At 43.1% G+C, this 27,450-nt stretch overlaps 1 protein-coding gene across 3 annotated transcripts in view; it reads right to left on the bottom strand.

Annotated features, from left to right (window-relative positions):
* ADAMTS2 (ADAM metallopeptidase with thrombospondin type 1 motif 2) overlaps nucleotides 1–27,450 on the bottom strand; it is a 258,408-nt gene that overhangs the window by 66,998 nt on the left and 163,960 nt on the right. For 2 of the 3 annotated variants that reach the window (XM_073355401.1, XM_073355403.1), the window contains exon 4: nucleotides 8,454–8,656. In XM_073355401.1, coding sequence (XP_073211502.1) covers nucleotides 8,454–8,656 — 203 coding nt within the window. The remainder of the gene's footprint in view (nucleotides 1–8,453; nucleotides 8,657–27,450) is intronic. The other variant, XM_073355402.1, reaches the window with a different exon arrangement.

The raw sequence follows: 27,450 nt of genomic DNA, 5'->3' as shown, positions 1-27,450 counted from the left end.
AGCTACAAAAGTTAAATTCTCACATATGATAGCTATATAATGTACATCCTATTAAAGACAAAGGATCACATATTCAAAAGCCACTAATGGTCAGATTTTCGAAAGTATTTGTGAACCTAAGGAAGTAAATAGGTACCCTAGTGAGATTTTCAAAAGCCCCAAGGCACCTAACTCCCAGTGATTTCTTTTCATGAGAATTAGGCACCTAGGCGTGTCTGAAAATCCCATGAGGAGCCTATTTGCAATGTTAGGCACCCAAATACCTTTAAAAATCTCACCCGTAGGAGCCTAAGTCTCACTGTAAGTCAATAGGACTTAGGCTCCTAACATTTCATAAAGGCTGAAATCAGCAATGTATGCAGATTTCACTCAAATTCTTCCCAAAAAGCTGTAATAAGCAGACATGCCAACATCACAGAATGAGATGCCTGAAGTGAGGTTTCAGCATGGGGAATGAGATAAATACATTAGGGTAAAGAGAGAAAATAGGACCTCAATGGGCAAGGATATAATAATTGTGACAAAAGACACAGAAGTTACACAGAAATTGAAAAACTACTTTGTGAGAGTATTCATGAGAGACAAAGGCTCTGTGCAGGAGAAATCAGATATGCTACTTATCTATTAAATCCCAGGAGACAGATTGTGTAAATCTACAAATATTTGGAACCTAGCTATAAAATACCCTCCATGGCAATTTTGAGATGGTGTTGAGAGTAGGGTCAAGTTCTGAGGTGAGCTTGAGACTTAACCCAGAGGTTCAGGATGGGTGGCAATGACCATTAAGAGCTGATATGTTGAAAAATCTCACCAGGTTACCTGATCTCCTGAGACTTCAGCAGTCTTGAATGGTAGAAATCAGATATTTTAACTAGATTTCTGCCATCTTGGGCTGCATCTCATCCAGAAAACAGTATCTTCAGTTTTGGATGTGAACCCACATTCAAAACTGGAGTGTGGATGAATTGGATCTAGAGATTGAAACTCTCCTTATCACCAAAAATCAAAGTCCAGTTCAGAAAAATGGCTACTGAGACTACATTTTTAAGGATAGATTACCCCCCTTGCATGGTCAGCAGAAATGGGCAGTGGAAGCACGGCTTAAACCTTGAAAACATTTTGTAATCAAATTATGACATGGTTTGAGACCCCTTGGCACAAATGGCACTTTCTGGGTGTCATCAATGTCAAAACCATTACAGTTTAATGATTAAACACTCAATTCTTCTTCCCTTATTTTTATGTAGTATGTAATTTCTATTTCACAATAAACAATAAGACTCTCCAGACAATCAGTTTTGCCTAGTGTACTTTAAACACCTCCCCAAGACATAGAGAAAACATGGCAAAAGGAGATGGATTAATAGAATCTCTGACATTTGTAGTCTTCACTTGAGAAATGAGAGTATCGTCCACACCCTTATCTAGACTATATAGTAAGAAGATATTTCAAGATACTATTCAATCACTTCTGCTTTCTTTCACGGAGTCAGGTGCCCCATCATAAATAGCAATATTACATACTGATGTATACAACAGCACAACTGCTACAACAATAAATCTGAAGTTAACTTGTGTCACCGATATGTGGACTCAGTCTTTTGAGGTACAGATTGCATCTTGCAAGAGAATGTCCTACATGGTAGAAACCACACTACTGTGTACAGGAGAAATGGCAAGGGTACCAGGCTGCTACCGAGGGGCTCTATAAAGTGAAAACTGCAGTATTTGCTTAAAAGACTGCACTGAAAAGGCTTAAATTATTTTGTGGGGCGGTACCAAGGTGTTAATGGAAACAAGAGATTTTGTATGTGGAAATGTTTCGAGCCTGAAAATGAGGTGGCAAATGGCCTTCTCCACTCTGTTGAAACTCTCAGAGCTTAGCCAGGCTATGACTAGCGGTAGCCCAAAGTGTGAAAAATCGTCTGGCATTTATCACCATTAGTTATGGCCGGACCGTGACTTCATTTCCAAATTATTGGGAAAAAAATCAAAGTAGCTGTTCAGGTCATTCCAGACACCCCAACCCCTGGTTTTTCCTCCCTTTATGGACTTTTAGGTGTCGATACTGATCTGTCACTTCGCCAGCGTAAAACAGATTTACTGAATAAGTCATTACACTGGGCTTGAAAAAATATTGGTTGATTGGGTTGGCATTGGGGGCCCCACGCAACCTCACAAGAAAGGTTGGACACCCTTCTGCTAATGCCCTTTGCATAAGGTATAACCTAACAAAAAAGGGAAAAGTAACCTTGTTTGGGGTCCCTTCTTTCCATGTTTATGGTAAGGTTGAGTTATCACAGGGATTTAGACTTCAGGAATCAGTTAATCGTGGAGAATTCAACTGCACTGATTATTTTGTAAGCCATGGGTTTTAACTTCTTCAATCGTCCTGTTGTCTTATAGTAAACACTTCCACCCAACTCACATTGGTCTTTAGTTCATACTTTATAGCTTGTTATTGGAGGAAGCTAACACCACATATATTCATAACTCTAAATGTGTGTATGCACTTACATGACCCGTGGAAGGGACTGTCCTAAGGGCTTGTTAAATTGTTATATGTTTTTCAATACATGCTTTCTGCCTTGTTTCACATCTTTAGTTTCACACGATGTTCTATTTCACTGGGTTGTTTTCTCATTGATATTGATGGCAGAGTATCTTTATGTCTCTTTATTTGAAAAACATAATAAGTAAATAATGCCCACACTTGAGATATCACTGAGCAAGGGACAGGTTGTTTGGTCTGTCTTATTTTTTTGTATTCATTTTTTTATCAGGGTCAGATTACATTTTTATTCCCCCTGTTTGAAAATATCAGCCACCAGCATTTCAACCGCCATGTCATCTACACCTGTGCTGATCTAGATTTGACGACACCACGTTAATATACTCCAGAACTCCTGCCATTGATACTATAGATGGTGGGGCCCTGGGACAGCACTGCAATGGGAAATGTGAATAAAAATTTTAGTATAGACACAACCTAGGCATGGTTTAGCTGTTTTTTTGTTCTGAATGGTTGTTTGGGTAAATTTATTCTATGCGATGTTTCTATTGCTTGTGGAATGAAATGTTTTTGTCTAAAGGATATTTTCTGCCAAATTCTCAATTGCTGCATTTCCTGATTTGTTCTGTATCCAGTCCTTTCTGTTTAAACATCAGTAGTTTGGTCCTTCTCCCAGTAAAGTTAATGGCAAAACTCCCACTGACTTCAGTGGGATTAGGACTGAGCCCAAATCTGTTATGTTATTTTGGGTCCAACTCCTTATATTATTTGAAAGCCATCAGTCTTCCTTTCTTATACAAACAGAGACAAATTCCAGGGTCCACACATTTGTCTAGTTTTTCATCCTGTCCTTCCCTCTTAAGGACGGTCTATATTTTAATGCCATATTTCTGCTAATTTTTTACAGTACATTGCAGTTTGCATTGCAGCATACATTAATGGCACTCTGCATAAATACATTTCTCCTCCTAAATTCTCTAAGAGTATTGTTCTACTGTATATTTGCTTTCACTTATTACCTTTCCTTTGGAGTCTATCACCCAATCAAATAGTTTGGCAGCATCTACTTTCTCTTCACCCTTCAGTCACTTTTTTGACCATATCAGGTGTGGCCAGAGCATTTAGTATGCTGTCTCTTGCCTTTTCTGAGAAGGTATTAACAGAATTATTTTGGGGGGTGGAGGGGTTGAATTAAAGAAATAAAGCAACTAATTATGGGTATCTTGGCTAAATTATAAATAAGGGTGGACCTGCATGGTATTTAAAGGGTGGCATTTAAATGTCATAGGCCGCAGAACTGGGGGTTGGTGGCACCTGGGCCACAGCCCAACTCCCACTTTTTCGCTGGGCCAAACCTCATGCACCAAGTCGCAATGCCACTCACTCAGATTTGGAGGGGATATGTGGAGGGGCTCATGGGTCGAGAGGAGGGGCGCCTAAGAGGGGAAGACGAAGGTTAGGTGGTGGTGGGGCAAATCAGTCTCCTGCCCACACATGTTTTCAGTGGTGCTCTGCAGCCCCTGGTAAATATCAAGCAGGAAATCAGTTTCTGGGGTGGTCTAAAGAGCTGTGACCAAGAAAAATGGAATAAAGATGAGCTAAGAAAATATTTAGGCTGGTTCTCAGGAAAAGTTCCCTGACAGAACAATCTATTAGCTATTGAAGAGTCTGTTTAAGGAATTGTAACAATAACGAGGAGTCCTTGTGGCACCTTAGAAGTATTCTTAGCTACACATTGGACAGAACCCTGCAGAAAATGCTGACAGAAAAATCCAGCACTGGCAGGGAGATGGAAAAGGGGACCAAGCAGTTCTTTTCTAACTTCTATGATTCTGTATTTTCCTGTATATATTCATTTAGACTATCCCCACTTTGCAATATCTAGAAGCTGTCTTGATAGAGCCTGAAGGTTTCAGTCATGGTTACTTCTTGTGGGAAGTATGTAGGAATAATAAGGGTGAATGGCAGCATTAAATAAGGACTGCAGATAAGGAAATCAGACCATGCAAGAATGTGGGAATGCACATGGGGAACAGGTGTGTGTAAGTTATGCCTGAAAGGAAAACTAGAATGGAATAAAAATTAGTTTTTAATCACTAGATTTAATATACAACACCACTAAACCGCTTTTAATTTTTTTTAAAAGTTAAGGGGGTTCTGTGTGGGGCAACTGGCTATAGGCGGCTCACTGGGTATCTGGTTGCGGGGGGGATCTGGATGCACAGGGGCTTGTTGTGGGGTTCTGGGTGCAATGGCAATGGGACTTTGCAGGGGGATCCAGGTGAAGGTGGTTGGGGCCCAGTGAGGGGGTCTGGGTGAGGGGGGAATAGAGCTCAGCAGGAGGGTCTTGGTGTGGAGGGCTTTGTGGGGGGTCCAGATGCTGGGGGAGCAGAGCTCAGTGGGGTGGGAATCCAGGTACAGGTGGCTCGTCGGGGTGGTCCAGCTGCAGGGGGAGTGGGGCTCATCAGGGAGGGTTTTGCGTGTGTGGGGGATGAGGCTCGGCAGGATGATCTGGGTATGATGGGTCGGGATGCGCAAATTGGAAAGCAGCTCCTTGTACAGTGATCCCTCCCTCTGCAGCTAAAGGGCGATGGGTGCTGTAAGCACAGGGTTGGGGGAAGAGTTTGCAGAGCTACTTACAGACAGGGGAGAAATCCGGGGGTGGGTCTGAGACAGTCCCAGATGCCAGGCAGGGGAAGATGAAGTCCTGTCCTCCCCAGCCCAGCCGGAACTAGCAGCTGAGCCTGGCGCAGGATAGAAGCCACCAGCCGGGTCTTCCCCAGTCCTGCCCCTGCCCCACAGTGATCTACCTCTCTGCTGGTTGCCCTGGGCACCCGGAACATACTGCTAGGGCGGGTCTCATGACCACTCTTGTGGCTTCCCTTTCCTTCCCCGTCAGAAAGCCATTTTTCTGCAGGAAAGCACAGAAATATGTGGGGGACATACATTCTTCGCATGCACAATGGTGCAGAATTCCACCAGGAGTAATATAATTAAGGGGAGAGCAGCCATAACAGAGATTCATAGATTTTAATGCCAGAAGGGACCACTGGGATTATCTAGTCTAATTTCCTGCAAAGAAAAGCAGAGGACCCCACCCACCACTTCCTGCATCATGTTATGGTTGAGATGAAGCATATTTTTTCAGAAAGATAGCCAATCATTACTATCACTCCCTGCTTAGTTATCACCCAATTCAGAAGTGCAGGACCTGGAATGCTTATGGATCACTGTTCTAACTGATAAATCACACAATGGGATACTGGCGGGGGTCTTTTAGAGACCACCAAAATCAGACTAGAAAACAGAATAAGCAGCTCCTTAAACATCTATAATGTGCAGAAAGAAAGACTGCATGATGCGGGACAGATGTTGGAGGTCCCATGATGTCACTGGAAAAATATACTAGGAGTGTCTAAAAATTACAGATGACATTGTCAGATTAGTGTTATATATCTGGACAGTCAGTTTAAAACTTCATGCAGAGATAAGTGTCTCATAATCAAACAACATTTTTAAAAATTATGCTCCAGGCAGAAATATTCCCAGTATTTTGGACTTCCGTTCACATTTCAACTTCCACATTCTGCAAAGTGCTGAAAGGTCATCTGGCAAGACATCCAGCCTCTAGAGGTCAGTCTAAACCCCTACCAGTCAAAATCTTTCAGTCAAAGACTAAATATGGCAGTGTCTTCTGTTAAATTCTACTCTATTATATTTAATGGAGACTTGTGTCTATCTTTATCACTACCACATAGGGTTGTCAACTTGCTAATCGCACAAAACTGAACACCCTTGCCCCACCCCTTCCCCGAGGCCCTACCCCTGCCCCTGCCCTCCTTGTCCGAGACCCTGCCCCGCTCACTCCATCCTCCTTCCTCTGTTGCTTGCTCTCACTCATTCACTCATTTTTACCATGCTGAGGCAGGGGATTGGGGTGTGGGCTCCAGGAGGGAATTTGGGTGAGGGAGGGTACTCAGGGCTGGGGCAGGGGCGTGGGAGGGGGTACGGGCTCTGGGAGGGAGTTTGGGTGCGGGATGGGGCTCAGGGCCTTGAGTGCAGGAAGGGATGCAGGCGGCGCTTATCTCAGGCAGTTCCCAGAAGCAGCCGGCGCTTATCTCAGGCAGCTCCCGGAAGCAGCCGGCATGTCCGTTGGCTCCTAGGTGGAGTCGCGGCCAGGCGGTACTGCACACTGCCTCTGCCCACAGCCGCTGCCCCTTCAGCTCCCATTGGCTGTGGTTCCCTGGCTGTCTCTCAGCCTTGGGGCCACAGGGACATGTCGCTGCTTCTGGGGAGCCACACGGAGCCGGTAGGGAGCCTGCCAGCCCCGTACCAACTGGACTTTTAACAGCCCGGTCAGTGGTCCTGACCAGAGCCGCTGGGTCCCTTTTCGACCAGGTGTTCCAGTCAAAAAACAGACACCTGGCTATCCTACAACACAACCATACAGAGTCTATTACACTGATGGGATCTAAAAGATTACATATTTAATTAGGCAAACCCAGACATGCCAACAATGGAGCAAAAATTATATCAATTTCAGAAGACTAAGTAGCTTACTGTACATATTTAAATGCAGAGTGAAGAAAGTCTGGTCCAATGGTTGGGTGATTGTCAAGGTATCAAAAGACTGAATCAAATAATTTAAAAAAGTTTGCAAGCCAATCAACGTTTCTAATCTTTATTAGAACATAGCTCATAATATCTAGTGTGTCTGTGGGGAACATGGGGTAAGGGAACATACATCCTAAAGCATGATGACTGCTTTTCAGTGCTAGACGCAGAATTCCAAATACATTTCCATGACTCTAGGCTTGGGTCCAGCATGACACTGAAGCACAAGCTTAACTTGAAGCATGTGAATGGTCCCACTGACAGTACTGTTCCCGGCCCCCACTTTTTTATTTTTTATAGAATCATAGAATCATAGAATATCAGGGTTGGAAGGGACCCCAGAAGGTCATCTAGTCCAACCCCCTGCTCAAAGCAGGACCAATTCCCAGTTAAATCATCCCAGCCAGGGCTTTGTCAAGCCTGACCTTAAAAACCTCTAAGGAAGGAGATTCTACCACCTCCCTAGGTAACGCATTCCAGTGTTTCACCACCCTCTTAGTGAAAAAGTTTTTCCTAATATCCAATCTAAACCTCCCCCACTGCAACTTGAGACCATTACTCCTCGTTCTGTCATCTGCTACCATTGAGAACAGTCTAGAGCCATCCTCTTTGGAACCCCCTTTCAGGTAGTTGAAAGCAGCTATCAAATCCCCCCTCATTCTTCTCTTCTGCAGGCTATACAATCCCAGCTCCCTCAGCCTCTCCTCATAACTCATGTGTTCCAGTCCCCTAATCATTTTTGTTGCCCTTCGCTGGACTCTCTCCAATTTATCCACATCCTTCTTGAAGTGTGGGGCCCAAAACTGGACACAGTACTCCAGATGAGGCCTCACCAATGTCGAATAGAGGGGAACGATCACGTCCCTCGATCTGCTCGCTATGCCCCTACTTATACATCCCAAAATGCCATTGGCCTTCTTGGCAACAAGGGCACACTGCTGACTCATATCCAGCTTCTCGTCCACTGTCACCCCTAGGTCCTTTTCCGCAGAACTGCTGCCTAGCCATTCGGTCCCTAGTCTGTAGCTGTGCATTGGGTTCTTCCGTCCTAAGTGCAGGACCCTGCACTTATCCTTATTGAACCTCATCAGATTCCTTTTGGCCCAATCTTCCAATTGGTCTAGGTCCTTCTGTATCCTATCCCTCCCCTCCAGCGTATCTACCACTCCTCCCAGTTTAGTACATACCTATGTAGAAGCAGCCTGAATTTTTATGTTATTTCCTGTATTGAAAATATCTATCATGTCCTATTCAAACGGCTAAAGTGAAGTAAATTTAATCTAATTTCATTTTCAGTCCTCAGTGCAGGTAGCAGTAAGTTACTTACGATATTCATCAGGGTCAGAAGGTACTTCTGTACATGTTCTTTTCCATGGAACTGCACAACTGAGTCATCAACTCCCAGGAGAACTTCAATGTTGTAGTCATCATCAGTCGCATGCCTCCGATACCTCTTTCTTGAGCTGTTTACATGGTCTTCAATGAGGCTCAGCATACTGACAAAGTTATCCAGATTACTCAGGTCAGCTGCTGAAATTAAATAAAAAAATAGGCCATCAGCAGCATATCAAGATGTGATTGTTTTAATCCTCATTGAAAAGACAAAATATGGTTTAAAAAGAGAGAGAGAGAGAGGCGCAGCTTCCTCTCTTACTCCAACATTATACCAGTGTAAGTAACTTCATTAGCATTATTCTGCATTTAAACGGGTGTAACAAGGAGAAAAATCTGGCCTACAGTATATCCACACTGCAACAAATGTGAATCCTCTCCCCATATCTTTGTGGCATCCAGTTGTATATTGCCATATATGTATATTAGCATATACTTAGACTGTATGCTCTTCGGCGCAGGGACCATCTCTTTCTTACAATTCCGAAGACAACGGGGCTGAGGCCTATAGACCCTACCACCATTGACGCCGACTCTGTGGATGCTCCAGTGCTGGAGCACACATGGAAAAAAATTAGTGGGTGCTTAGCACCTACTGGCGCCAGCTCCCTGTCACCCCCAACACCTCCCATCCGCTGGCGGCCCTGCCGATCAACTCCTCCTGCTCCTTCCCAGTGCCTCCTGCCCATAGCAAACAGCTGTTCTGCAACGTGAAGGAGGCACTGGGAGGGAGAGGGAGGAGTGCGGACGGGGTGTGCTCAGGAAAGGGGGCGCAAATGGGCAGGAAGAGGCGGGGCAGCGGCAGAGCGGGACAGGAAGAGGTGGGGTGGGGTGGGGACTTCAGGGAATGAGGCGGGTGGTGGCAGAGCCCGGGGGGAAGGGGGGTTTGAATACTCCCGGGACCCAGAGGAAGCCGGTACCTATACCTACCACAATATAAATACATAACAACAACAAATATAAAAGACGGTGCTAGAGCATACTACTATGTTGATATACCATGTGCCTGTTTGAAGTACAATCCTTGTTGTTAGAAGTTTCTGGAATAAAGAGACCATTCAGCTGTCTTGTGCTGGGGTGCTGTCCCTAACGGCAAATATGATAATGGTCCAGATCTTCTAATGGGAATTAGGTGCCTAAATATTTTTGAGGATTTGTGCCCATACGCCTTCCTTTTATTATTCAGATTCTCCAGTTCTAGTATCAATTTCATTGCAAATGCAATTACCCATGTAAGCTTTCTGCATTAAGCCATGTGAGGATAAACAAACCACTGCCAGCAGAGAGATATTAGATCTATTCATAGAAATGTAAATCTATCTGAAAAGCAATGATGTGGATACGTTTTCTACAACTCATGGACATTTTACATAATAAAGAAATACAATGAGAAATATATTCAAGATTTTTTTACAACAACTTTTCATCCTTTGTGCCCAGCTTGACTTGTCATATTGAATTACTGTAAATACAAGCACAATCTCCCAGGTGGAAAGTTAGGTAACATTATTATTGTTATTTATTTGTTTCCAATATTTCCCATTATTTAAAAAAAGGGGGAGGGCTGGGCTGCAGTTAATGGATGATCTGGGTCCACTTAAACAAATTATTGATAATAATTTGCTTGAAAACAAATTATTGGCACTTAACCCTACACTTAATTCTCCATCACTTGACGTCTTCTAATTAAGATTGGACGATTCCTTCTCCTGGCCTTCAAACAAACCACCAACTTTGCCAGACTCATCATTGGACACAAGCTCCGCACAGTCCAGGACAGACCAACTCAAAAGGCACCAGACCGGACCATAACAACGCATGCAAAACCTGCAGAAATATTGCCACTGCTATGATGATCAATACCCCCCCAACAAATCTTTCAAGATCCATAGTCATGGGTGGCGGGTGGAGCCCCACTTTGGGGAGGCTAGCCCCCAGCTCCACCCCTTCTGCCTATCCCCACACCCCCTCCCATATCCACACCTCCCCCACAGCCAAGGAGCCCTGGGCCAACCGGGGCCGCCGCAGCCATGTCGCCACTCTGCAGACCTGAAGCCATCCCACGGGAAAATTCAAAAGTTCTTCTCTTCTTCTCTCTTCTAGAAGAAGAACCTGAGCTTTTAGGATATGCCCCATGCAGGCTCCAGGGCGGATGAGGAGGTGGTATGTGTTACTCATCTTCCTGGGCTCATCAGTAATCTCCCTAAAATCCAGGGAGATTACTGACGAACCCAGGAAGTGAGTAGCACATACTCTCTCCTCAACCGCTCCAGAACCTGCATGATGCATAATAAAAAGCAAAAATTTCCCCCACCAAACCCCAACCGGGGTCAGGCAACAGCAGCTGCGCCATAGGTCCTACACATGCTTATCACAACATGTGCTGTAGCTCATCCAGTGTATCAAAAGGCCCCAGTAACAATTACTTGGGAGAAACCAAACAACAACCAGGTTCTTGAATGAACTCGCACAGAAAAATGGTAAAAGATAAAAACACCATTTCACCACGGTCAAACACTTTTCACAAAACGATCACTCTATTTCTGACCTCTCAGTCCTCGTCCTCAAAGGCAACTTGTACAACACATTCAAAAGATAAACCTGGGAGCTTAAATTCATAACTGTACTAGTTATCAAAAATCATGGGCTCAAGACATTCGTTTTACGCCTCATTACAACAATTTGTAACCTACTAAATCTCCTTTATTCTACAATTGTAGAGGTGTTAGCTGCCCACTTCACCTTAAATGGTCTCTTGTAACATGTGTTAACCCCTGATCTTTTCCATCCTTGTATTTATCTGCGAGTATCTTTCCCAGACCACCCAAAGAAGAGCTCTGTGTAAGCTTGAAAGCTTGTCTCTTTCACCAACAGCAGTTGGACCAATAAAAGATACTACCTCACCCACCTTGTCTTTCCAGAATTAGTCAAACACAAGTTACTGGTCTCAATACAGGAATAACTGGATGAAATTCTTTTCCTTCTATTATACAGGAGATACTAGATGATCTAATGGTCCCTTCTGGCCTTAAAGATCTATGAACAAGAACCCCATTGCAGTAGGCATACAACCACATAGTAAAAAGCACAAGCCCTGCCACCAAAGAGTTTACAATCTTGGTTAATAACAAGATGCAACAGGTTGATGACACAAACAGAAGGGGAGAATCCCTGTTTCAGTACCCCTTCTTTCCTCCGCTGCTCCAAACAGTAGTTCTTCCTATGATAAAGACAGCCTTAAATGTAGCTAATGAATGCAGTAATCATATTCTACTTTCTGCAGGCTCCCATTGGCTCCAACTCTTGGGGCAGCTTGAAGTTTTCGGAAATTAAGTTGGTCAGAATCCACGGCTCAACTTGAAAATTATTTCTTCGCTATAATCCCAGTTGACAGTTTCAGGATGACAGGTAAACAACCCTAGACTAGCAATCCTAAAGGGAATTCTTCACCAGGGTTTGAAAATCTGTCAAACAGCCTATTGCAGCCCGATTTTGTAGGGCATTCCCACACGAAAATTTTAGTGTTAATCTTTTATAGCAACGAGAAGCAATTATTTAGCAATCACTCAAAACCTCATGAGATTTACTACGAAATCTTGTGGCAACCATATTTTTGTTCTCTATTACGGCAAACTGTTGTCACTGTGAAATTTGACAGTAAATCTTATAAGCTTTTTAGAAAAGCTAGACTAGCTTGGCAATTGCTACAAGTCATGTCCTGTTTACTTTGCACACAGATAAGTATAATAAAAATGGCAAAACAAAGGCTACTGATATATGATATTGAGAAATGGTTTCTCTTTCCAGTGCTTGGCAGGGCAAGGGAGACTGGATCTCTGGGGGGCTGAATGCTTTGACGTGATCCGAGTTAGGGAGATTGTGTTGATGTCATTGATGACAGGCAGTTTTGACAGTGGCACTGGCAGATCAGTCTCTGCTCTGTTGTTGCTGTTGTTTTTATGGACTGTGATCCTGTCCTTGGGAGTGGTGTCTGTTTTTTTCCATTTATGTGTCTAAATCAAAATAAAATAATGACTTCTAGGAGGTGTGACAGGATGGGCAGCCCACTCTCCCCCCCCCCCCCCCCCACCTGCCATGGCCTTTTAAGGGCTTGAAAGGACAATAGATATCTATATAGACGAGCGGTGGGCAAACTTTTTGGCCCGAGGGCCACATCAGGGTTCCAAAACTGTATGGAAGGCAGGGTAGGGAAGGCTGTGCCTCCCAAACAGCCTGGCACCTGCCCCCTACCTGCTCACTCCCACTTCCCACCCCCTGACTGCCCTCCTCTGAATCCCCGACCCATCTAACCCCCCCTGCTCCTTGTCCCCTGACTGCCCCCTCCCAGGACCCCACATCCCTAACCACCCCTCCCTGGAACTCCAACCCCTATCATCCCCCCCACGCTCCCTGTTTCCTGACCCCTATCCATACACCCCTCCCCATGACAGGCCCCCCCAGGACTCCCAAGCCTATCCAACCACTTCCTGCTCCCTGTCCCCTGACTGCACCCCGGGACCCTCTTCCCCTTATCCAACTCCCCTTCCCCCTTATACATTTAAAAAATAAATTGCATGGTAAGTTTCACATTCTGATTGTCCAACTGACTTTTAAAAATGCAGCTCGTTTTCCTCTGCCAACAACTTAGTAATAAGAACATCAGTAACATGGTGCAAGATGCCACTCGTGAAACAACAAGCCACAAAGATCAGCATTTCTGACTCAGTGGATCTGATGGCTAGTATTTACAGGCATGCTCCTGAAGAAACCCCTTAGTTAGGTTTCCTGTCACTTCCACCGAGTTGCTATAAATTGCAGATCTGCACTGTTGCTGAGCAAGCTGACTCATGTTTACTGCTGGACTGGGAGAAGGCAAAGTACCATAATCAGGTACCCTTGATAGATGCTTAACTTGCACAACCCTCTAGCTACTTCTTCTAAGTCAAGCCTTTTAAAATTGCACCTAACATTTTTATAATCATCCCTATTACTTGCATGCTACCCATGAGCAACTGATCTCCAAATTAAGTCTGTTAATTGTATGTTACATAAATTCTCATCTGTCCTCCCTGGGGAACTGAACATCAAATCAATGAGACTGCAACCTGCCTCCTTTGTAAAGACAGACAAAAGCAGCAGTTAACTTTTGCTCTTTATCCTGTGATATAGGGTAATTTCTCTACACTCAATTTTAAATAGCCCAATGGCTTTTTATTTTTGCTAGCTCAGCATATAGTTGCAATGTGTCTGGCTCAATTGCTAATCATTATTCTTTTTTAAATCTCTAACTTTTCTATGTGTTTTTATAGGTCTGCTCTACCATCCTCCTTCCCACTTTCTATTTTGTTTTTAATGCCCTCTGTCTGTGTTTTCTTCTTTAAACTCCTACTTAACCACAACAGCCTCTTCATAATTCATTAATTCCTTTTTCATAGCGTGGTTTGCATTTGGACCCTTATGCTATATATCATTCAGAAGAAAACAGGACAAATCCAACAAGGTGAATTAAAATGGAAGAAAGGTGAAAGCAAATTGAAAGTGTCCTAAACATAAAGGGAAGGTTTACCACCTTTCTGTATACAGTGCTATAAAATTCCTCCTGGCTAGAGGCAAAACGCTTTCACCTATAAAGGGTTAAGAAGTTAAGGTAACCTTGCTGGCACCTGACCCAAAATGACCAATGAGGGGACAAGATACTTTCAAATCTGGAGCCGGGGGCGGGGGGCACACAGACAAAGGGTTCTGTCTGTCTGGGCGATGCTTTTGCTGAGAACAGATCAGAAATGCAAGCCTTCCAACTCCTGTTAAGTTAGTAAGTAATCTAGCTAGACAATGCATTTGATTTTCTTTTGTTAATGGCTGGTAAAATAAGCTGTGCTGGAGGAAATGTATATTCTTGTTTTCGTGTCTTTTTGTAATTTAAGGTTTTGCCTAGAGGGATTCTCTATGTTTTGAATCTGATTACCCTGTAAGGTATTTACCATCCTGATTTTACAGAGGTGATTCTTTTACCTTTTCTTTAATTAAAATTCTTCTTTTAAGAACCTGATTGATTTTTCATTGTTCTTAAGATCCAAGGGTTTGGGTCTGTGTTCACCTGTACCAATTGGTGAGGATTATTATCAAGCCTTCCCCAGGAAAGGGGTGTAGGGCTTGGGGGGCATATTTTGGGGGAAGACGTCTCCAAGTGGTCTCTTTCCCTGTTCTTTGTTTAAAACGCTTGGTGGTGGCAGTATACTGTTCAAGGACAAGGCAGAGTTTGTACCTTGGGGAAGTTTTTAACCTAAGCTGGTAAAAATAAGCTTAGGGGGTCTTTCATGCAGGTCCCACATCCGTACCCTAGAGTTCAGAGTGGGGAAGGAACCTTGACAAAAGGGAAAAGAAATCCTACTCTGTGTACTAGTAAAATGCTACAACCTTAAGGCCCTGATCAGAAAAGTATTCCCAAGCAAGACAGCACTTAAGCACGTGCTTGGACGTAGGATTGTGACTGTTGCCCTATAGTCCACAAATCAAGAGCAATTAAACAATTATGGTGGCAGTTTTATTTTTTCACTTTCTGTGTAAATTCTTTATTTTCATTTTTTCATAGGTAAGGCCAGAAGGGACCACTGTGATCACTGTCTGATCTCCTGCATAACACCACCCTAGAACTGTGTGTGTGGCCCAGAACCTACTTGCAGATGGAAGAAAGGATTCCGTCCCTATGAATCCCCATATAACTCTCACCCACAGTGCCTTTTTGCTCAGGTTCTGCTCTTGGAATCAGGATTGTCCCACAATTTCCCCCCCCCCACATGCTCTTAAACTGTGGTTCAGGCAGTGATGAGCTGCCAAAATCTTAACAACAGGTTCCCTCCTTACCCCAGGGGGGGGTCATTGCCCCCCTGTCCCCCCTAGGACTCCTGCCCCATCCAACCCCCGCATTCCTTGATGCCCCCCCAGGACCTCTGCCCCATCCACCCCTGTTCCCTGACTGCCCCAGAACCAGGCAGGAGGGTCTCATGGGCCACCATAGTGGGTGCCCACCCCGCCCTTAAGAGCCAGAGGGATGTGCCAGGGGGCGAGGTGGGGAGTCCTGCATTCGGCAGGTCCCTCTAGCTCCTAGGGGCGGGGAAGCGTAGCTGGGGAGGAGCAGGGGCCGCTCCCCCCACTGATCACATCAAAAGTGGCGCCTTTAGGTGCCAACTCTGTGGGTGCTCCAGGGCTGGAGCACCCACGGAGAAAATTTGGTGGGTGCAGAGCACCCACTGGTAGCTCCCTGCCCCGCGCCCGGCCCCAGCTCACCTCACCTTTGCTCTACCTCTGAATGCACCACCCTGCTCTGCTTCTCCAACCCCCCGCCAGCTTCCTGCGAATCAGCTGTTCGGCGGGAAGCCGGGGAGGGCTGAGAAGCAGGCGGCGGCTTCCCACTCAGACCGAGGTGAACTGGGGCAGGGAGCGGTTCCCCTTTGTGCCCCCCTCGCCCCGGTTATCTGCTGCAGCGCGAGCGGCCCTCCTCGTGCTCCCCCGCCCCAGCTCACCTCCGCCTCCCTGGGCCTAAGTGTGAAGCTGCCGCCTACTTCTCAGCCCGCCCCGGCTTCCCGCGTGAACAGCTGATTCGCGGGAAGCCTGGGGGCAGGGGTGGAGAAGCAGAGTGGGGCGGTGCGTTCAGAGGAGGAGGCGGAGGCGAGCTGGGGCCAGGGCAGGGAGCTGCCGGTGGGTGCTCTGCACCCACCAAATTTTCCCCTTGGGTGCTCCAGGGCTGGAGCACCCATGGAGTCAGCGCCTAAGGCGCCACTTTTGCCTGGTTAAATTTAGAAGCCCTTTTAGAACCGGTTGTCCCTCGCGGAACAACCGGTTCTAAAAGGGCTTCTAAATTTAACAACCGGTTCTAGCGAACTGGTGCAAACAGGCTCCAGCTCACCACTGGGTTCAGGGCTAGTCCAGTAAAGTTAACTTCTGCCCATGAGACACTTGAATGTTCAGTCCATACTGCAAAGCATGAGTAAATTACAGAGAATTAGCACATTTAATGACTGAGACAGGTGACCCCTAGCATTTTAAATGACATGTGCAACAACCTCATTTGCTATTGTAATGGAATGAAATGCCAAGCCATGGTACAAGACTTGAATTACAACAGTTTAATCTGATGCATCAATGCTCTTTTTATAAACCATGTATTTTGCAGCAAGGGAAAATGAAATTTCATTACAGTGCAAACAAACAAACATAAAAAATCCTGCAAGTAATCAAAACATACAGTTCCCTACCACTGGAAAATAAGCAAAGAAATTCACATGATACACCAGAGCTGATTAGAAGCACCTTTGAAAAATAACAAAGGTTATAAGCAAACATTTACTTTATAAATGCATTTTAGCTCTGCTCATAGAACAAAATATTCTGCTTATGTTTAGTTAACGTTTCAAAAGCTGAACTATACAATACATTTTAAGAGGAAAGAAGTCCTAACTAGATGATCATAAACTGAAAATCACTCAACTAAACTTTTAAATGTTAAATACAATACAAATAAATAGAAATCTGATCATATTTTACAATGACCCATATGACCATATGATCAACGCCTGTTCCTCCTATACAACGAGCTGCTGCCAAGCAAAAGGATCTTTTAACTATGCAATGCTTCGTAAATAATGACCTGTCTTCAATTTTTGAAAAGGGAACAGAAAAAAACACTTACAATTTTAATAGGGAAAAAAATGCATGTGTCCCGACTTTCTTATGTGTTCTCAATCAGCTTGTTATAATTCTACAGAATATTGTGTCCCGAAAGCAACAGTCAGAACAAAGCTATAACATGAGTTTAGCAACAGGAAAGGGATATGCATATCACATCATGAGTTCAATCTTTACACTGATGTTGTAATGTATAATACTCTTGGATAGTTTTGATAGTAGAATTTGAATCAGAGCAGTCATAAGCTCTAATATTACTAGTGGTTTGATAATGTCCTTATTGCTAACTTTCTCTAATAACAAGAGTAGTTGAAGATGAGTAAAGCTACTGTCCATATGACTGCAAGAAACTAATTCTAGGGAAGCAGAGAGTTTTTAGAATACAAAATGATTTCAGAAAAGTCTGGAAAGTAAAATCATTCTGTTCTCTAGCAAATTAATATGAGGTTTATTCCCAAGGCGTCTTGAAAACATTGCCAAAGTCTTTTTTATATATATTTATACAAACAAAGAAAATTTGGAACTCAGAATCTGTCAGGTGCTACAAAAGGCAAACTGATATAAATATTGCTTTGTTTTATTAGGCTGCGTGGCTGTGAAATTTGGACCCTACAGGCAACAGCTAAGAAGTGAGGCTTTCAAAATGCATCACATATGAGTGTGTATCAGGGAAGGAGAGAAATAATGAAAGGAAAAAGCAATGTGTGGATACTCAAAACACCTGTGGAGTGACTCTGGAGGAGGGAGATCATGAAATTAAGGTTAAAATAATACAAACGTAAAAGAGTGGGGAAAAAAGTGTATAGCACTATCCCAGCGATAGTCCACTACCTCCAACAAAAAAATTAATGCAAACCACAGCCATGTGCTCTTCTCAAGCCACCAAGTCTAGGCCCTGGGACTGTGACTAACACACCAGTTTCAGGAAAAATTAAAGTGAAAAATTTTCAAGGTGATCTCTGCAATGAAAAGTGCTAAAGATGTAGTTTTTTAAAAAAAGCTAAGATTAGCATAGCCTTGATATCTATGGGCTCACAAAGCCATAGGGTACTGTGGCTGCCAACTGTAAATATAATTTATTTTTTATTTCCCTCTCTGCCCCTATCAATCTTCCAGTGGCATCATGGTAATTTCAGAACATGCATACAAGATTATTTATTATTGGTGTCCAGGTCAGCTTCAGTGATGTCTGAATTCCTTGTAGAAGATGGAGGTACAATTCCTCCATCTTTTAGAATGGCTTGCTATGTAATCAAATTGAGGTAATTTTTCTATGAAACAAGATATACTGGTACCAGATAGTTCCTAAATGCATGGTAAGCAGTACTATCTTAAAGGAGTGAAGTCATACCCAACCACTGCATCAAAAAACAAAGTTATATAGGCCTGATGCTCATTTACATAGGGAAACTTTACACTGCTCTGGCAGTGCAAACCATCCTTTAAAGGCCATAAATTATATTTATACTCCCTTTGAGGCCCCTTTACACCTCCAGAGCCCTGTAAAGTTGCCTTAGGATAAGTGAGAATTGGGCCCTTGCTCTAGAAAGTAAAATGAAGAATCTGGAAAGTGAATGTATAAAGTCAAATGATCAAAATATGAAAAATTCTTCCATTTAAGCATAAATATAATAAAACCTTAAGTGAAAGAACTTTGTATTTTAATGAGATATGATCCAAATGGGGGAAATGTCACTTGTTAGATCACACAAATATTTTTTTTTCCAGTCAGATTCTTCTGCTAATGACTTTTTAATATGAGACAAGGATATCGGCAAACTATTCGAATGGTTTACTTGACTGCACTGATATAACCAATAGCAAACCTTGAAATATTAAAAACATGTCATTAAACTATCCCAAGTGTTACTAAGCCTAGCTGAGGGTAAAAGGCTAGACAAGTCTATAGCTATTAGAGAAATATAGATGATATTAAGGTAAAAGCAGAAGGTTGCCTCAGGGCTTGATACATTCACTGCATTCTGAATTCTACTTAGTGTATAAAGAAGCCTGGGAAACAAGCAGGGAGAACTGGAAGCCCTGGCACAGTCAAGGAATTATGATGTGATTGGAATAACGAGACTTGGTGGGATAACTCCGATGACTGGAGTACTGTCATGGATGGATATAAACTGTTCAGGAAGGACAGGTAGGGCAGAAAAGGTGGGGGAGTTGCACTGTATGTAAGAGAGCAGTATTACTGCTCAGAGCCCAAGTATGAAACTGCAGAAAAACCTGAGTGTCTCTGGATTAAGTTTAGAAGTGTGAGCAACAAGGGTGATGTCATGGTGGGAGTCTGCTATAGACCACCGGAGCAGGGGGATGAGGTGGACGAGGCTTTCTTTCAGCAACTCACAGAAATTACTAGATCGCAGGCCCTGGTTCTCATGGGAGACTTCAATCATTGCTGGGAGAGCAATACAGCGGTGCACAGACAATCCAGGAAGTTTTTGGAAAGTGTAGGGGACAATTTCCTGGTGCAAGTGCTGGAGGAACCAACTAGCGGCAGAGCTCTTCTTGACCTGCTGCTCACAAACTGGGAAGAATTAGTAGGGGAAGCTAAAGTGGATGGGAACCTGGGAGGCAGTGACCATGAGATGGTCGGGTTCAGGATCCTGACACAGGGAAGAAAGGAGAGCTGCAGAATATGGACCCTGGACTTCAGAAAAGCAGACTTTGACTCCCTCCGGGGACTGATGGGCAGGATCCCCTGGGAGAATAACATGAGGGGGAAAGGAGTCCAGGAGAGCTGGCTGTATTTTAAAGAATCCTTATTGAGGTTACAGGGACAAACCATCCCGATGTGTAGAATGAATAGTAAATATGGCAGGCGACCAGCTTGGCTTAACAGTGAAATCCTTGCTGATCTTAAACACAAAAAAGAAGCTTACAAGAAGTGGAAGATTGGACAAATGACCAGGGAAGAGTATAAAAATATTGCTCGGCATGCAGGAGTGAAATCAGGAAGGCCAAATCACACCTGGAGTTGCAGCTAGCAAGAGATGTTAAGAGTAACAAGAAGGGTTTCTTCAGGTATGTTAGCAACAAGAAGAAAGTCAAGGAAAGTGTGGGCCCCTTACTGAATGAGGGAGGCAACCTAGTGACAGAGGATGTGGAAAAAGCTTATGTACTCAATGCTTTTTTTGCCTCTGTCTTCACGAACAAGGTCAGCTCCCAGACTGCTGCACTGGGCAGCACAGCATGGGGAGGAGGTGACCAGCCCTCTGTGGAGAAAGAAATGGTTCGGGACTATTTAGAAATGCTGGATGAGCACAAGTCCATGGGGCCAGATGTGCTGCATCCAAGAGTGCTAAAGGAGTTGGTGGATGTGATTGCAGAGCCATTGGCCATTATCTTTGAAAACTCATGGCGATCGGGGAAAGTCCTGGACAACTGGAAAAAGGCTAATGTAGTGCCCATCTTTAAAAAAGGGAAGAAAGAGGATCCTGGGAACTACAGGCCAGTCAGCCTCACCTCAATCCCTGGAAAAATCATGGAGCAGGTCCTCAAGGAATCAATTCTGAAGCACTTAGAGGAGAGGAAAGTGATCAGGAACAGTCAGCATGGATTCACCAAGGGCAAGTCATGCCTGACTAATCTAATTGCCTTCTATGAAGAGAAAACTGGCTCTATGGATGAGGGGAAAGTGGTGGTCGTGTTGTTCCTTGACTTTAGCAAAGCTTTTGACACGGTCTCCAACAGTATTCTTGCCAGCAAATTAAAGAAGTATGGGCTGAATGAATGGACTATAAGGTGGATAGAAAGTTGGCTAGATTGTCGGGCTCAACGGGTAGTGATCAATGGCTCCATGTCTAGTTGGCAGCCGGTATCAAGTGAAGTGCCCCAAGGGTCGGTCCTCGGGATGGTTTTGTTCAATATCTTCATTAATGATCTGGAGGATGGTGTGTATAGCACTCTCAGCAAGTTTGCAGATGACACTAAACTGGGAGGAGAGGTAGATACGCTGGAGGGTAGGGATAGGATACAGAGGGCCCTAGACAAATTTGAGGATTGGGCCAAAAGAAATCTGATGAGGTTCAACAAGGACAAGTGCAGAGTCCTGCACTTAAGACAGAAGAATCCCATGCACCGCTACAGACTAGGGACCGAATGGCTCGCCAGCAGTTCTGCAGAAAAGGACCTAGGGGTTACAGTGGATGAGAAGCTGGATGTGAGTCAACAGTGTGCCCTTGTTGCCAAGAAGGCCAATGGAATTTTGGGATGTATATGTAGGGGCATTGCCAGCAGATCGAGGGACGTGATCGTTCCCCTCTATTCGACATTGGTGAGGCCTCATCTGGAGTACTGTGTCCAGTTTTGGGCCCCACACTACAAGAAGGATGTGGAAAAATTGGAAAGAGTCTAGCAGAGGGCAACAAAAATGATTAGGGGACTGGAACACAGGACTTATGAGGAGAGGCTGAGGGAACTGGGATTGTTTAGACTGCGGAAGAGAAGAATGAAGGGGGATTTGATAGCTGCTTTCAACTACCTGAAAGGAGTACCTAGGGAGGTGGTGGAATCTCCTTCCTTAGAAGTTTTTAAGGTCAGGCTTGACAAAGCCCTGACTGGGATGATTTAGTTGGGGATTGGTCCTGCTTTGAGCAGGGGGTTGGACTAGATGACCTCCTGAGGTCCCTTCCAACCCTGCTATTCTATGATTCTATGAATGTATAGCTCCTAATCTGTTACTTCTCCATAATGAATGCAAAACCCCAAAGCCACCACCAATGAAACCACTTAATCCTTTACAGAAGCATGAGTTACATTAATCAAAAAACTAGAGAACCTCACCTGTAAGAATTATAGGCTGCCAGTAATTAATACATTTGGATTGGGATGTACATGCTAAAACTGGTAAAACAGAGTGACTTGCTTGAAAGCCCATGCTTCTAAAGTGAGTTGGGGTTTTGATATAAATATTTCGTTCTGATCGTTCAAACCTGTACCATCTGGTCTATTCACCTAAAAGATTTGGCTGCAGTTATTTTGCTTAAAGCTAAAAAGCCTTTCATCAAGTTAAACAGCTGATATAAGATTATGCAGGACAAATTTAAAGCTACTCCTGTTAATTAGCAGCTGTAAATCTGTATATTTTATAAATATATGTACATACACATTTTCTTTTACTTGTTTCTCCCAGAAATTATTGCTTAGATGAAGACTATTTGTCTGTCAAACATAACACAGGTCCCTTCCAGTCCTATGATTCTATGATGAGACATCAGTAATAATAATTACTGAGCACTTCTGTGTTTATATAGTTTAAAAGGCACCTTGGAGATACACTATCTACCTAGAAACTAACATAGCTCCCTTTCTGTAGTATCTGAACACCTTAACTACTAATGAATGTACCCTCCCATAAACTTCTGCAAAGTAAGGCAGTAGTATTATCCCAAATTGTAAGACAATGATATAAATTCTGTGCATTATCCGACTAGTAAAAAAAAACAAAAAACCAATTCCACATAGTTAAATCACAAGCATAAACACTAATTATTTTCAGACTTCTACTGGGAGGCTGCTCACTGAATCCTTGTCCAAGGAGTTCTCTGTTGTTCTATCTACACTATTCTTTTCAGTGAGGAGCTTTGAAAGGCTGAATCAGTGCTCAAAATGAATGTTTTTAAAGTGGTTGTACAAATTAGCATTTACTTGTCTAACAAGTTTTATTCAATTATGCAAGAAGAAAAGATATGAAAGGACCATAGTCAATAAAGACTTTGCTTAGCTTGAATACTCCAGACACCCCCACAAGTCCCATACGATGTATTGTTTGCGGCTTGTGTAGTTCTGTCTGGTCCCATCCAGTGTGGCAGCTGCACAGTGTATTTATTGAATCTGGCACTAATCAATACCCATCATTTCTTCCACTATTTTCAGCTTAATAAGAAAAATGACATCACCAGCTGCTTTTATCCCATTCAGCTTCAACAGAAACCAGTCTCTCATGTTTAGGTGTTCTTCCCCCTTGGCTTACCAGATTCTGATTATCTTTGCTATATACTTTCTTTTAGCATAGAGCTTTAAGCTCGACCCTATACCACACTTCTACTAGCGATGGGTAAATTACCCCAAACCTTCAGCATATTTTAGAACCAAACTTCCCCCGATCCTTTAAAGTTTCTGAAACATTCATGTGGTTGCTGTTGTGGTTTTTCTTTGTTTTGCATTTCTGGCGTCCACCCTGGATCAGAAATGTCACAAGTCTTCCAGCTGGTAGGGCCTAATTCTCCTCTCACTTACTCTGGAGTAAATTGGGAGTAACTACATTGTAGCTCAATGGAGTTATGTCAGTATTAACTCAGTGGAAGTGAGAGAAGAGTCAGGCTTGTAGTCTTCAAACTACATTGTTAGCATGTTGTAACATGATTACAAAGCAGAACAACACACGTTTCCAAAGTTTTGGGAGCTTGGGGAGGAGAACAGGCTTCAGTACCAGGTCAGGAAAATATTACATCCCTAATCTTCTAGTGGTTCTCTGTATGCCTTAGTTTTTTCCTTTTAACTGATGTATTCAAGCAACAAGCAGCTTCTTAGCCTAGCACAGAGGGCATGGCTACAAGAAAATACCATGGGTGTATTTTAGAAGTACGGAAATTAGGTATAACCCTCCAAATCCTGCAAAGCCACATAATGTTGCAAAGTTTCCCATCCATGAGTTCTTTGTAAGAGTCGGAGATTATATTGTGAATATCGCCAACTGTGCTACTACATAGGAATAGCCAAAGGAGGGAGGAGGAAAAAAGAAAAAGGGTGACTAATCTTGCCCAAATTCTGAGGGTTCATATTTGATGTGGGAGTATCATACCTAATCATGGGTGTTCTCATACCCTCCAGTTTGAATGGAGTTCTGTCTTTTCCAGAGGCTGACCACATTCATGTTACTGTCCCCATCTTGTCACATATAGGTTATGCAATCAGCACATCACTGTTTAAGCCATTAGCAATATCCATCAGTCCCTGTAAAATTAGGAAATACTAACTTTGTGTGGCCAGCTGCGACAAGGATGCTGTGAAAGATAAAACACAATGTGTGAAGGGAAGGGAAAGCAGCTTGTAAAGGAAAAAACCTTTTAAAGGTGAAATCATAAAGTATGAGTGTTAAGCTCTGGTATGAAATTAGCGCAGCAACAAATTGCCTATCTCATCAGTCTCAGCTTCCCCTTATCACAAGGATATGGCTGCTGGAGCTTTGAATTGGAGAGAAATGATGCTATAGTAAATGCATAACCACACCAGAGTGACAGACCTCAGCTGCCTCAATATGAGAATCTTTCAACTTTCCAGGCTTTTTATTGTTGGGTGATCATTAGGGTATTATGCAAAAGAAAGGATTGAGAGGGAAAGGAGATAACCATTGCCCTACAGAGAAGATTTGAATTTCAGACTGCAGGTTCCAGTAATAGATACAGTGTGAGATTCAAATAAGTGCTATCCCTGCTACTTTTTCCTAAAGTGAAGGATCAAGCAAAATGTTGGCTCCCTCAGAATTTAATCTTCCTCCCTGCAACAAAAGAGTATAGGCTAACAGAGATATCAGGGCAAGAAACAAAATCTCAAATCTAATGGAAGTTCTGAGGTCGTGTGGATGTGTTAATGCCAGTGGCACTTCTCAACAACTGCACCAGAAATATTTTAAATAGATGCATCCTAAAAACCTGTTAATGCTCTGAAAATGAGAGAGGACATCTGTATCTGGATAATCTAAATTAGGAGAGGAATCAGTGAAAGAGATCACACTGAAACATTTGAGTGCCAGGACAATTTCTTAACATGAATAAATCACTCTGTAGTTTCATTTACAATTCCCACAGCTGCAGAGAAACCCAGGAAACTGGCAGAGTTGCCATGTGAAAAAGACCAAAAATATGTAGTCTGTAAGAAAAACCATTTGACTTGGCACTTTTGTGCTGGATTCATCCCAAGCAAACAAGTTCTTGTCCCACAGACGCTTCTGACTTCATACTTCAAGGAGGAATGACAAGAAAGCGTGCTGATTCTTTGTTCCAATGTGCAACTCAAACACCCCCCCAGGGACTTTGGGGGTTGGATCTAGCCATTAAATGCTCAGGCATACCTAGAAAAGCAAAAAGTTTTGCAAAACACATCGGCAGACTATGGGTGAAATCCTGGCTCCATTGAAATCATAGAATCATAAGGTTAGACAGGACCACCAGGGTCATCTATTCTAACCCCCGGACAAGATGCAGGATTTGTTGTGTCTGAACCATCCAAGACAGATGGCTATCCAGCCTCCTTTTGAAAACCTCCAGTGAAGGAGCTTCCACAACCGCCCTAGGCAGTTCCATTTTCCTACTATTCTTACAGTTAGGAAGTTTTTCCTGAGATTTAATTTAAATCTGCTATGCTGTAGTTTGAATGCATTGCCTCTTGTCCTTCCCTCTGTAGCAAGAGAGAACAACTTTTCTCCATCTTTTTTATGGCAGCCTTTCAAGTATGTGAAGACTGCTATCATGTCCCCCATTCATCTTCTCTTTTCCAAACTAATCATACCCAGTTCCTTCAGGCTTTGCTCATATGGTTTGCATTCCATCCCTTTGATCATCTTGTCGCTCGCCTCTGGATCCTTTCCAGCTTCTTGTAGCCAATGATTTTATTTTATCATTCATGTACTGTGTGTTGTGTGATGTTAGCAGTATAGAAGTATAGACTGATCAGTAGTTAGAAGGGATAAATATGTATTAGGTATCTAAGTAAGGAGGGCTGAAATGCAAGGTCTACAGGCTGAGGCCTGTAAGATTTTAGTTTAGCCATTTTAGGCCTTGGAATTAAGAAATGCTTCATATAAGTAAGTGACCAAAGAGCAACACGATGCCACAAGATTATGGGAAATGATGTACCAATGGGTGGTATTGCGAAAAATTAGCGGTGAGATTAATTTTAGATCACAAAAATGCTCTAGAGGCACATTTTTTTCTAACACGTGCCTTAACCTCAGGATACAGGTTGTGCGTCGATGCTAATGAGAATAAAAAGAACTATACACAACTTATAGAAAATGGGGTACACCAAAATCTTGGGGGATACAACACAAATAAGGAAAAAGAGGGTTGACACTTTCATGCACATGCACGGAGTGTAGGTACAGTCAGAATCACATTATAAAAGAGGGTGCCCAGATTGGGAAACCTGAGCTTCCTACAGGAAAATTCCAGCAGGACCCATCCATCTACTGATGATCAATTCATGAGAAACCCATCAGACCCTAAAACTATCTAGAAGGATGATAGCATGACTGTAGCTATAATTTGTGCATGGATATATTTAGGCTTTATATATGCTTGGATATTCATAACTTTGCTGGAAACTATAATAAAATTGGTAAAAGATATTAGACATTGTTCTTGTGACTGTATGTATTACTTTCCTTGGTCTTCATGTGTTCCTATAAGCTCTAGATCTGAAACAAGTGGCAAAGGTAACTTTGTTGAACTTGAGATGGTAGCCACCAGAGTCAAACCCACCGTGATGTAATAATACATCATCACCAAATGTACTTTAAATAATAAATAATAATAATAATAATAAAAGGCTACATTCTCTCCATCCTTTCTATACAGCGGTGACCAAAACCGTAGACAGTACTCCAGCTGAGACCTAACCAGCACCAAGTAGAGTGGTACTGTCATCTTTCGTGACTTGCATGTTATGCCTCTGTTAATGCAACCTAAAATTGCATTTGCTTCTTTTGTAATAGCATCGCATTGCTGATTCATGTTGAGGCTGTGATCCACCACAAATCCCAGATCCTTCTCAACAGTGCTGCTGCTGCCCAGCCAGTTATACCCATTCTGTATTTCTGCATTTGTTTTTTAATTCCCTAAGTGTAGCATCTTGTATTTGTCTTACTTGAATTTCACTTTATTGTAATAGGCCAGTTCTTCAATTTATCAAGGTCCCTCTGAATTTTAGGTCTGTGCTCCAAAGTGATGACAACACCACTACCCCCAACTTTGTGTCATCGGCAAATTTGATCACTATGTTCTCCACTCCTACATCCAGGTCATTAATAAAGATGTTAACACCAGATCCAGAACAGATCCCTGTGGAACCCCATGTGAGACCTCCCTTCAATCTGACAACATCCCATTAATAGTTACTCTTTGTTTGCAGTTTTTTAACAAATTATGTATCCATTTAATGGTAGTTCCATGAAGCCTGCACTTCTCCAGATAACTTATCAGTCAATGACAAAACTCCCATTGACTTCAGTGGGGCCT

The sequence above is a fragment of the Lepidochelys kempii genome, chromosome 8, assembly GCF_965140265.1.
Source record: "Lepidochelys kempii isolate rLepKem1 chromosome 8, rLepKem1.hap2, whole genome shotgun sequence".
Classification (NCBI taxonomy): Eukaryota; Metazoa; Chordata; order Testudines; family Cheloniidae; genus Lepidochelys; species Lepidochelys kempii.
The sequence above is the reverse complement of the archived record's forward strand: the minus strand, read 5'-3'. Positions and strand labels throughout refer to the sequence as shown.